This window comes from Dasypus novemcinctus, chromosome 23, assembly GCF_030445035.2.
Source record: "Dasypus novemcinctus isolate mDasNov1 chromosome 23, mDasNov1.1.hap2, whole genome shotgun sequence".
In the NCBI taxonomy this organism is placed as follows: Eukaryota; Metazoa; Chordata; class Mammalia; order Cingulata; family Dasypodidae; genus Dasypus; species Dasypus novemcinctus.
This window is the reverse complement of record NC_080695.1, coordinates 15,409,195-15,421,321: the sequence shown is the minus strand read 5'-3', so window position 1 is coordinate 15,421,321 and position 12,127 is coordinate 15,409,195. Positions and strand designations below refer to the sequence as shown.

General features: G+C 48.3%; 1 protein-coding gene across 3 annotated transcripts in view; it reads right to left on the bottom strand.

The window, feature by feature from the left end:
- Nucleotides 1-11,600, bottom strand: part of PILRA (paired immunoglobin like type 2 receptor alpha) — a 35,907-nt gene extending 24,307 nt beyond the window's left edge. Inside the window, exons 1-6 of one of the 3 annotated variants that reach the window (XM_004457170.4) lie at nt 11,036-11,600; nt 10,416-10,787; nt 6,470-6,652; nt 1,443-1,473; nt 395-444; nt 131-162 (exon numbers count right to left, since the gene is read on the bottom strand). In XM_004457170.4, coding sequence (XP_004457227.2) covers nt 131-162; nt 395-444; nt 1,443-1,473; nt 6,470-6,652; nt 10,416-10,787; nt 11,036-11,591 — 1,224 coding nt within the window. In that variant the 5' untranslated portion in view covers nt 11,592-11,600. The remainder of the gene's footprint in view (nt 1-130; nt 163-394; nt 445-1,442; nt 1,474-6,469; nt 6,653-10,415; nt 10,788-11,035) is intronic. The other 2 variants (XM_071211161.1, XM_004457171.5) reach the window with 2 other exon arrangements.
- Between the last annotated feature and the right edge of the window lie 527 nt (nt 11,601-12,127).

Below are 12,127 nucleotides of genomic sequence, written 5' to 3'. Positions count from 1 at the left end.
GCAATCCCTGTCTTCAACCAGAGTACCAAAAGCTGAGTACCTTGCTGATACCATGGCCCGTCTATTCCTTCCACCCCTCCTCCTCCATGCCTCCCTTTCATTCCTCCAGACCCCCGTCTATGCTGCTCACCCTGTGGTCCAGCTTGGGGTCTGTGTGCGATCCTAGGAAAAAACCAAGGTGGGTTGGAATCAGGTGGTACCACAGCCAGGGTAGAGAAAGGGAAGAGGGTTTTGGAATTGAGGTTATCTGCCAGGTCTGGGTCAGGGTCATTTGGGAGGTATGGGGTGAGGAATGGGAAAGAGGAACTTGGGAGAGGGCACATATGGAGATAATATTGGGAGAAGAGGAAGGGCCAAGGGTGGAAAGTGGGGAATGATGGTGGTAAGGACTTACCTTTATTCCAAGTATTCTCATATTGCACCTCAGTGTCTTGGAAGGATTTCCTGAATTGGAACAATAAGGTAGGAAGTGTCTGAGAGACTGGGTAGAAAACACTCAAAACACGTCACAGGGACTGCTTTTCTTTGTGGGGTGCTCTCCATCCTCTCCTCACACACTCAGAGGAGACTGGTTTTTGGCTCTCAGGAGGAGGCCATCTGGAGAGGAGTGAGAGGCAATTTGTGGTATAGCCCCACAGAGTTCCCAGCATGCTGACCAAAAGTGGATTATTCTCAGAAAGCTAATTTATTGGTGGGGATCACAGGAGAAGGAGGAAGGGCCAGTTCCAGTTCTCCTGCTGACACTGCCTTGGCTCAAGCTGGGTGGTAAAAACCATTGACGCTGTTTCACGTCCTCTGGGCCCGTACTCGGGCCTTGGTCCTAGAAGGAGAATGAAGGAAGGGCACCTGGCCAAAGATGGGGAAGAGGAAAAAGGAGGAAGGGAGGCTGGAGAAGGAAAGTCACAGTAATGGAAGGAAAGAACAGGGGAAAAGAAAAGGGCAGTAGGAGGATCTGGAGGAAGTGCGCTGAGGAAAGGAAAAGGAGCGGGAAGAGAGCCTGCATAGAATGGGAGGCTGCTTCTCAGACGAGATGGAGAGAGGAGCTAGAAGCAGAGGAATCCTTGTGGCCCCTTCCAGCCCTTCACCAGGGGAAGAGGAAAGCTTGGTCCAAGGGCAAGAAAGGAGGGAGGATGATGTTTAAGGAGGAGAAGAATATCCCAAATGATAGAAGGAAAAAGCCTAGAAATGAAGACAAAATTTGGAGGACAGAGGATACAAGTGAAAGAAAAAGGAGACATTCTGGGAAAGAGCATTGGACAAACTTAGCACTGTAACCTTTAGGTCCACCTTTCTCCTTTAACAGAATCGGCCCATGTGAGGGCATGTGGGACCGTGGATTGGGAATTTTGGAGGATAAGGGAGGGGCTCTGAATGGGTCCTGTTGTGTTGTTCTTATATGGAAACTTCCAGTTTCCCAAACAAGTGGGAAGACAAGCACTCACCTGGCTGGGGTTTGTGCTTTAGTCTGTTGACCTGTAGGAGGACAAAGAGTGTGTCAGTATGTCCAGACTCCTATGGAAGGGCACTTCTCAGCTACTTCTCACTCTGCCAGGAGGTCTTACAGAGACCAGGGTGGCAGAGCAGCTCTGCCAGAGTCAGCCTGGGAGGAACCTGGGGGTCAGAGAGCTGGTCCCCAAACTGGCCACCCCAAGGTCTTCCCATCTATCCTTCCTATTTTTTTCAACAACTAATGTTAAGAGAAGTTCTTTTCTGCCCCTCCCATCATCCTCTCTTCTGACTCGTCCCCTTTGCTTCCTTCTGTCTTCCTTGAACTCCCCACCACCCTTCCTATCTTGCCCAGCACCCCATCCTTTCCAAGCATTTTGACAGATGCATCCACTGCCCTTCTCTCACCTTAACAAAAACAGTACCCAGCTTCTTTTGCATTCCTTTTGAGGAGCAGTTGGTTTTGCTCTCTCACTTCATGAGCCTTATGACTCAGAATCAGTATTTGCAGTCGCTTTTTATTTCTGTTGCCTCTTCTGCACCAGTCTCCTTCCACCTGCTGGTCCAGCCTTCTTCCACTGAAGCCTCGGCTGTCTGTCTCCATCCCCTGAACTCCTCCATGTCTGGTCTCTAAGTCTTTGCAGTATTGTCCAAGGATTTTGGCCCCTGGTTCCCAGACTTCCTCTCTGCCCAGCATCACCAGGACAGTTTCATCATCCACAAGGACAACCCTCTGAACACTGGGCTCTCAGCTCCCCCTCCTCTCCAGTCACCCCCACTTGCACTTATACCGTGGACTTTAAATGCTAGTTATTGTTTTCATACCACCACTTTCTTTCCTTCCAGCTCTCTTTTGTAGTTAGGGTACTATACCTGTTCTTTGACCTTACTGAACTCTTGCCCCTGAGTAATCCATTTTCTTTCAGGTTATCCAAGCCCCCTTTTGTCCCCTCTACTCTCCAGTTGTGCTCTCTCATTAGCTCCTTGACCACCTGTTGCCTCTATTCTTCTGTCACATGTAGCTGACAAAACTCCAAACTTGGGATGTGTCCTGTGGCAAGGGATGCTATAATATTTGCTCTCCAAATAGCCATTCACTTCTTACTTTGATTTTATTTGGAGTGGCAGTGTGCTCAACTCACAGACTACATTTCCAACCTCCCCTACAGATAAATGTGGATATTTGGTTAAAGTCTAGCCAATAAGATATAGGTTGAAATTATATTGGGCTTTCAGGAAGGCTCTAAAAGGAGGATAGCCACCCAAGGCATGGTGTTCTTTGTCTTTTTTATCTTCTTCTTGTTTCCTTTGTGCAACCTGGAACTAATGGCTGGAATTCTGGCATCCATCTTGGACCATGAGGCAGCCTAAGGGATGAAAGCCAGTACCAAAACAATGGAAAAGAAAGGAGCTTGGGAGCCTAAGGATGGTGACCTGGTCTATCCACCTCCAGATCCTTTTACTTGAGAAAAAAATACGCCCTGATTTATTTAAGCCGCTGGTCTCCAGTGCTAGCAGCTAAACACAATTCCTAACCAACATAGGTCCTGAAACACTTTTAAAATCTGAATGGTTGAGCACTGCTGAGGAAAAGCACAATCATGTATAATGATGCTTTTATAAACTTATGGTTTCTCACCTGAGTTGAACCCTCAAACACCATCTCCCATCCCCTCAGCAATTGTCGAACTTTCTATTCAAGTCTCCGACCCTCTTCCACTGTGGTTTTAGCCATGCAGACTTTTTTTTGTGTGTGTGGAAGTACCAGGGATTGAACTCAGGACCTCGTACATGGTTAGCAGGTGCTCAACTACTGAGCTACATCTGCTCCGCAACCATGCAGAATTTTTAAAATTTTATTTTTGTGTAGTTGAATTTATCAATATTTTTCTTCATCACTTTTGGGTTTTGTGTCATACTTAGAGAGATCATCTCCAGTCCATGGTTATAGTTTCACATGTTTTCTTCCATTACTTGACTCCCTGACCCCAAATTTAAATCTTTGATCTCCTTGGTATTACTTTGGTGCAAATTATGAGGCTGAGGAACAACTTTATTTTTTCTTAGATGACTAACCAATTGTCCCAGCAGCATTTGTTGAATTATCAGTCTTTCCCCCCTTCATTAGAAATGCTGCTTTTTAATCTACTAAATTCCTGCATACATTTGGGTCTCTTTTTATCCTGCACATACCTGGGATTTTCTCTTTTCTTCCATTGGTTTATCTGTATATTAATATGCCAGTATCACATTATTTTGATTATTTTTGGCTAATAATTATAAGTGCTAATACCCATTTAATGCTTACTATGTGCCAAAATCTATTTTAAACTCATTATATTTAATCAATACAATTATTATCCCCATTTTACCATTGAGGAAGTGAGGTACAGAGCTATAGTAATGAGCCAAAATTTACATAGCTAGGGTATAGGACCAAGATTTGAGTGTGGGCATCCAGGACCAAGAGGCCAGCCTCTCATCTCTGTGCTTTAATGTCTGGTAAGGCTAATTTCTTACTGCAAAAAAATTTAAAAGTAACTTCAAATCAATTTTGGAGGGTGTGACAGTTTGGTATTGTTTATGAATTCCAAAAATAGATATTGGATTGTGTTTGTAAACCGATCTGTTTCTCTGGGCATATTAGTTTGTATTAGAGTCAGATGTTTCATTTTCACTTTATTAAATCAAGATTAGGGCTTTTATTTGACCACTTGGTTTGAATCCCTGCCCCACCCCCACCCCTTTTGTGGCCTATATAAACGGAAGCTCAATCAAAGACAAGGAAATAAATGCATGGAGATGGAGAATACAGAGAGTTTAGTTTTGGACATTGGAGGTCTGGGGAGAGAGCCGAGCTGTTTCCTGATAGTTTGCAGCTGAAGAGACCAGAGTCCTGAACAGCTGAGAAAGCCCAGAAAGGAACAAGCCCCAGGGAGAGAGATGAGCCTTATGTCAGCCTACAGTTGAGATTGGAAGAAGCTGGGACCATAGAGCCTTAGGAGGAAGAGGAAGGCTGAACCCTGGCAGAGACTGGCAGCCATCTTGCTCCAACACAAGGCAACAGACTTTAGTGAGGGAAATAAATTACTCTTTATGGCCTTGTGACTGTAAGCTTCTACCCCAAATAAATATCCTTTATGAAGGCTAACAGATTCATGGTATTTTCCTTCAGTACCCCTTTGGCTAACTAATACAGAGGGTGTTGGGGATAAATAATTAATGCCTCTAGCCTTGTCCTCTCTTTTGCACTCTAAATACATACATCCACATTTTTTGCTGGACGTCTCTACCCAGATATCTCAAACTTAACATATCCCAAACTAAACTAATCATCTGTCCCCCTAAATGTGGTCTTCCTCCTATGTCCCCCATTTTACTTGGTGGTTCCACCACAGTCTTAATCACCCAAGTTGAAAATTTGGGACTGTTCCCTCTCCCTCACACCTCCATCAGTCCAATCGGCAAGTCTTACTGGTTTGCCTCGTAAGTATTTCCAGGACCTGGCCTTTTCCCTCCATCTGCACTGCCACTGCGTTGGCCTCAGCGGTCTTGCCCGCCTCCGCTCCTCTACCGCAGGATGATGGAGCTTCAACACGAGCTCAGGCGGTTCCCTTCTCTGCCTCACGTTGTTTCTAGGAGCAGAGGCGCTCGGGTGTGATTTACAAGCTCCCCTTCCAGGAGGACTCTGCCTCTTCTCTTGCCTCCTGCTTCCTCCACCAACACTGAGCTTCCTTCAGTTCCTGGAATGGCTTCCATTTCCTGGGAGGACAATGACCTCTATGTCATCGTCAACACTTGCCTGGCTAATTCTTTTTTATTCTTTTAGACTTTTTTATTTTGAAATAATATCAAACTTAGAGGAAAGTTGCAAAAATAATACAAAAGCAATACAGAGAAGCCCTGTAGATCCCTACCTAAATACTCAGATTTAACAACTTTAATATTTTGCCACACATACTATATCATTCTATCTGATGAATCATCTTTCTGTTTTCTAAACATTTGTGAGTTGGCTGTATATATCATGCTCCTTGAATACTTAATACTTCCACATATATTTCCAAGAACAAGGTTCTTCACTTTTGGGTATTTCCTCCTCGATTATTCGATCCAGCCAAGGATCGTGTATTGCATTTAATTGTGATAAACTCTTTAATTCTCCTTCTCTCTCTTTTAAAAATTGAGGTAACATATATACAGACTGAAATTTCATCTCACCCATTCCTAAGCATATGATTTAGGGGCATTAATCACACTCACAGTGTTGTGCTGCTGTCACGGCAGTGCTTTACTAGAACTTTTTCATCACCCCAAGCAGAAGCTCTGAGCCATTAAGCATTAATTTCCATTCCCCTTCCCCCATGTCCCTGGTAAAGTCTGCTCTACTTTTGTCTCTATGGATTTGCATATTCCAGGTATTTATATAAGTGGAATCATACAATATTGGTCCCTTTGTATCTGGCATCTTTTAGACTTTTTGGAGGTGTTACTTGCTCAGGAAACCCCTCCTCCCAGCCTTACGTGTTGTCATAACTCTCCATATGTGGCAAACAGCCCTTGACCTGACTGTCATCCCCCATTCTCCGCAACTCCCCGCAGCCCTGACTGAGAGTTCCTTGAAGGCAGAGTCTCTGCTTTATTTACTTACTTTTACATCTCCAGTCACAAGCCAGGCCCTGGAACGTGGGCACTAACCCACTGCTCTCTATAGCAGAGCCAGTTCCCTCCCCTCCACAAGAATCCAGAGGGGCAGACTGATGAGAAATAACTGAAGTGAGAGTGAGGAACTGGAAAATTATCAGACTGTGTGGAGAGGGCCTGGTCTGGAGCAGTGGTTCTCAGAAGTTAGGACACATGAAAGTCACTTGAGCAGGTTAGAGAGGCAGACTTCCAAGCACAGACCAAAGAGTGACTCGTGGGTTTGCGGGGAGCCCAGCAGCGACCTGCATTTTTAACAGGCGATTCTTATGCAGCTGGGTTTCCAGGAGTGGGGCGTGAGCGGGCAGCCTGCGCCTTGTACCTGTCCTTCTCTTCTGCCTGAGGAAGATGATCAGTCCCAACATCACGAATATGATTGCGACGCCGGCCAGTGCCGCTCCAACCGTGGTTCCCAGGTTCAGGGGCTGAGAGGCGGGAGTCTTGTCACCCTCCCAGACCCTGAGGCCCGCTGAGGTGGTGGCGGGCTTGGTAGTGGTACTGACAGCTGGGGAGAAATGAGAAATAAATTACTTCTCCCCTTTGGGTGAGACCATCACATCTTGTTCCCTGGTTTGGGGAATGGGCTGGGGGTGCCGAGCAGCTCTCAGAAGCTCACCCAAGGGAGCGGAACAAGGTGGAGTGCTAAAGGCTTAGAATTCAGCTCGCTCAGCTTAAATCCCAACTCTGCCACTTCTTGGAAACCTTATTTCATCATGTATAAGCAGGGATAACCATGGCTAAATCACAGGATTGTTTTCATAAGTGAGAAAATATCTGTAAAGCACCTAATGTATGTTAGAAATATATTTTTAAGGTTAGATAACATATATTAAACTTTAGGTGTTGTAAACAGATGATACCTTCTTTAATGGGCCATTAAAAAAATTGAACAAATATTCAGCCACAGGAAAAAATTCAGTTCCAATAAAATCTTTAGATTAGTGTGCACCAAATTCATGGACTACTCTTATTAGAAATTAATTATAAAAGTGTAAATACCATCCCTCGATTGAGAATTTTTAAAAATTACCTAGTCAAAGGAAATTATATAATAACATGCTTTTTAGAAAATAAGAGCTATAGTAATTACATATTTAAAAGAAACCTTGGGATATGACTAAAGCTCTGCTCTAGGCTAAATCATAGTATTAAATACTCTCATTTTTAAAACAAGAATTAAAATAAATGAACAAAACATTAAGTTTTCAAAGAAAAAGTACCAAAAGCAGAGAGGAGCCAGCCCTGAGGAAAATCAGAGGAAGAAAGAATTGAAAATGATGTAGAAATAAATGTATTAGGAAACAGAACAGCAGTAGGATTAACAAATGCAAGAACTGGTTATTTAGGGGAAAAACGAATAAGAAAACAAATCTAACAACAGAGTGTTGAAATCATGAGTGTACACTCAGTGATAGGTCAATAAATTTAAAAACTTCTATTAAATGAATGAGCTTCTGAAAGATAAAATAATTTTAATGGACTTAAGTTGCAAACCTTAACTGATCAGTCTTCCCCTGGGGTCAGGGATGGGAGTATGGAAGTTTCCCTGCTTCTTAAATAGATTTTCACATAACCTTCTGGTTCTCAGACCCACTTCCACACTTGCTTTCCTAGGTACTCGGGGCCACTATTCCTGAATCTTTAAGGGGTACTGCAGTGTATATCACCTTTCTTCTGGGTTTCCCCCACTTTGGGCTTAGGGTTTAGCTCCTCTGATCTTTTACGTGAGTTACATTTGCCTGTTTCCAGCTTGCCAAATTTTGGTTTTGTCCACCTGTCATACAATTTTGTGCTTGTGGGGACTTGCCTTAAAAAAATTCTCTGCTGTCATTTTAGTAGATTTTGAGAGGGAGTGGAAGTAAACACATGGATATGATCTGGACCAAAAGGTATGCATTACTTTTCCAATAAAATTACCAAAAATAAACATTCAAAAATAATAACAAGGGAAGTGGACTTGGCCCAGTGGATAGGGCGTCTGTCTACCACATGGGAGGTCCGCGGTTCAAACCCCAGGCCTCTTGACCCGTGTGGAGCTGGCCCATGCGCAGTGCTGATGCGTGCAAGGAGTGCCGTGCCACGCAGGGGTGTCCCCCGCATAGGGGAGCCCCACACGCAAGGAGTGCGCCCTGTAAGGAGAGCTGCCCAGTATGAAAGAAAGTGCACCCTGCCCAGGAATGGCGCTGCACATGGAGAACTGACACAATAAGATGACGCAGCAAAAAGAAACACAGATTCCAGTGCTGCTGACAACAACAGAAGTGGACAAAGAAGAAGATGTAGCAAATAGACACAGAGAACAGACAACCAGGGTGGGGGGAAGGGGAGAGAAATAAATAAATAAATACATCTTTAAAAAAAATTAGAAGAATTTAATTAAACATTTTCAACCCCTTGTGAGGGGTGGGAGTTTGAGGCTTAGAAATGAAAGAGAAAAATTACAAAGGAGCATACAATTAGATTTGGTTACAAAAATAAAACATCTCTGTGTAAAAAAAACAAAAGAACAGCAAGCAAAAACCAAAATAAAACACCGAACCGTAAACCTGTCATTTATATTTTCTGCAAAAATCCTTTTAGTTGATGATGTCTTTGGGCAGTGGTACTTGACAACATTTCTTTTGATTACTTTCCTGTGTATTTCTTTTTTTTTAATAATGAGCATGCATACCCAGTTACTTGATCTAGTTAGAGATTAGTTTATCAAGCAAAAAACCTCACAGTAAATATGACTGGAACAGAGTAATGAAAAAAGCAAGAAGGTAGGTAGGGAAAGAAGTGAGATCTAAGGAAAACCAAAATCTCCCCCAAAAGGCCATTTAAGGGAATATTCTGGCAGGGACACAAGAAATAGAAACCCAAGGCTATTGCCCTTAATTCAGGGTGTGGCGTCCCTTTCTATTCCCTTTTAAACCACACAGTTGTTAAGATCAGGCAGGGACACCCCAAGGCAGAGGCTGCGAGAGCCGTTGGAGGAATTTATCACCTGCACTGTTCAGAATTGTTGGTGTAGGTGATCAGGTAAAAGAAACCCACCTTTGGTCTATTTTTAATTAAACATAAAAATGTCCTGCAGACCAGGCATCCCCTTACTGCCTGTGCCTGGACAGACCACTCCTTCCCCTCCCTCCTGGGTACTCCACCTTGTGCTCTGGAGACAGGTAAACCCAGGTTCAAGTTCCGATGCCCCTACCTAATAATGCAGGAAAATCTATTCATGTAACACATCCCTTTACTAGGTTAAAACAGATCGAATAAGCAGTCTGATCAGCTCAATAGATGAGGCAGTGCTGTCAGTGGCTGAGGGAGGAGGCTGGGGGCTAAACGGTTTGGTTCCAATCCCATCTGCACCTCTAGCGTGACTTGGGACAGGTACTTCGCCTCAGCTTTCCTGCCTGTAAAGTGGGGGTGACGGCAGCACCCGCTGTTGCCCTACGAGTTGCGGTGGAGGTGAGATGGGACAACACACTGAGCGGGGATGCGGGACATGCTCAGGGAGAGGCAGCTGGCCTTGCTGCTGCCTTGGGGCCTGCTGGTGGCCAAGAGAAGAGAGGGCCGAGAGAGTGTGGACACAGGACACAAGGCCAAAAGCACGCAGAGGCTTGAAGGACCGGGGTTTCGAGAAGGCTAGTGTGGGAGAGGTGGTGACCGAAGAAGGGGAGGGCAGTGAGAGGCAAGGAGGGGGGAGGCTGGAGGCAGGAGAAGAGGGAAGAGGAGAAGAGGCGATGGGAAGGGAGAGGAAAGAGACAAGACAGGGATTCAGTGCGGGGAAAGCGGAGGGCCCTGTCCAGGGGAGCAAGACCGGGAAGGGAGAGGGGCGATTGGCCTGGGGCATTACCAGGGAACTGGAGGCTTCTTGGGCTGAGCTCATGGCTTGGAGAGACCCCAGAGACACACAACAGGGTGCCTACCCCGAGCGACTGATGGGGCGCCAGGCACACAGCACACACCAGGGTGAAAGGCGAGCCAGCTCCTGCCCAAGTCCAGGCAACCTGGAGGTCGTGGGCACAGGTGGGAGGCAGGGCGGGAGGCCCAGTTTGGAGAAAGAAGGGGGATAACTGGGGAGTCTGGCAGGTTTGAGGTCTAGGGAGTGGGGGCCGTGGGGGCGCCTAGGGCTGGAGGGGGTGGGGGGATGGGCAGGAAGGCAGCTCAGCAAAGGGGCAAAATTGCAGGGGCTGGGGGCAAGCAGAGAGGACGGAGCGGAATCTGGGGAAGGCCGGCGTCCTGGACATGGACAGCCCCGCCAGGGCCTCGGCTGCTGGACTAACCGGGGGTGACAGTGAGCTTGGTCCCTTGGATGGCCTGCCACTGCTGCTCGCCGACCTCCACCGTGACCAGCTGGACTCGGCAGAAGTACTCGGTCGCGTCCTGGTGCCGCAGGCCCGAGATGCGCAGGGAGCCGTTGTGTGGCCTCTCCGTCCAGGTCAGGGCCAGCCGCCCCTGGTACGCCTCGAGCACGAAGGACGGGCTGGAGTTGAAGATGAACAGGCCGTGGAAGTGCTGGTGTCTCCAGGATAGCCGCAGCCTGGGCTCCTTGGCCAACTTCCAGGGGTGATAGATGGAGAAAGGGATGTCCACGGAGCCGCCCTCGGGGCCCGAGAGCATCTTGGGCTGCTTGATCTCAACATGTGCACTGAGTCCTGTCGGGGGAAGGCGGGGGGCCGAGTGGAGCCAGGTGGGAGACAGCGGCCCGGGTGCAGTGCGAGGGTGGTCCTCGGGTGACCCTCGCCAGGGTGTCCCCTCTCTGGGCTCGGGGAGGAGGGGAGAAAGGAAGGGCCTGGTGGGCTGCGCTCCCACCCTTCTCCAGGTGCCAGCCACAGCCCCTCGGGGTCTCTCCTCTCGCTCGGGACATCCCCCCTCAATCCCCGTGCCCCCTGCTCCCACTCACCCGCCTGCGGCAGCAGCAGCAGCAGCAGCAGTGACAGGGGCGAGCCCATGGCCCAGGGGTGATGAGAAGACGAGACAGCTGTCGAGGCAGAGGAGGAGACCTCCAGGGGGACCCCTGGGGCACCCACGGGTGCACAGCTGAAGGCCCTGGGAGAGCGAGGTGGGCTCGTCCAGAGCCTGCAGGGACCACGGCGGGAGGCCGGGAGGGTGGGAGCCTGCGCCAGAGCCCTGGCCCCACGGAGACAGGCACTTCCTTGGTGGATCTGGCTTCTTCTTTTATTAGGTTGCGAAAGGGCCTCCCTTGTGGTCGGGGCTGTGAGAGGGCTGCCCACTGGCCCCCACCCATTCTCACGCCCAGGCCTCCCTGTCCTGCCCCCTTTTACCTTCCCTTCCCCCCCATCATCCCCCCTCCCCTCCCTGCCTCTGGCAGCTCCCCCTGCACCTCCTTTGGAGTCAGCCCCTCTGCCTTCTTGGTCCACACGGCAGAAGGGGCAGCAGCAGGACCCTGGCGGCTCTTTCAGCGAGAGGAAAGGTGATGCCAACCTCTGCCCAGCCATGCCCCAGAGTCTGCAGGCCCTTTGAGTGAGGAAGAGCGCGGTTGGTGGCCGGGTGCCCTCAGTCCCCAGCCTGCACAGCCCCCCTGCTTCCTCATCTCCGGTCCCTTTCCCACAGGCGGTCCGAGGCCCCTCCCTGCCTGGCCGGTTCTGCTGGGGGGTGTCCTTCCCGGGGAATCAGGAGGCGAGGGTGGGCTAATGAACCCTTGACAGAGAGGGGTCCTAATCCAGAGGCTTCCTCTGAGAAGGGAGGATCAGTGGCTCACCCCAAGACACAGCTCACAGGCTGGCGAGGGCTGGTGATGGGCCAACATGTTGTCCATAACCGAGGGTTTCGCCAGCCCGTGACTGGCTGTGACCAGGTGGGGATCAGGAGACACGGGGGCTTTCTCCGTAGGAGGCTCTGCCTGCCCGCTTCCTGGTATGGGGTTGACATGAGCTTACTGAGTAGATTATGGGGGTGGGGAGAAGGTCATGGTTTCATCAGAGGAAGTGGCACCAGCTTTCTTCAGGTGGAAGCAAGCAGTTTCTTCCCTAAT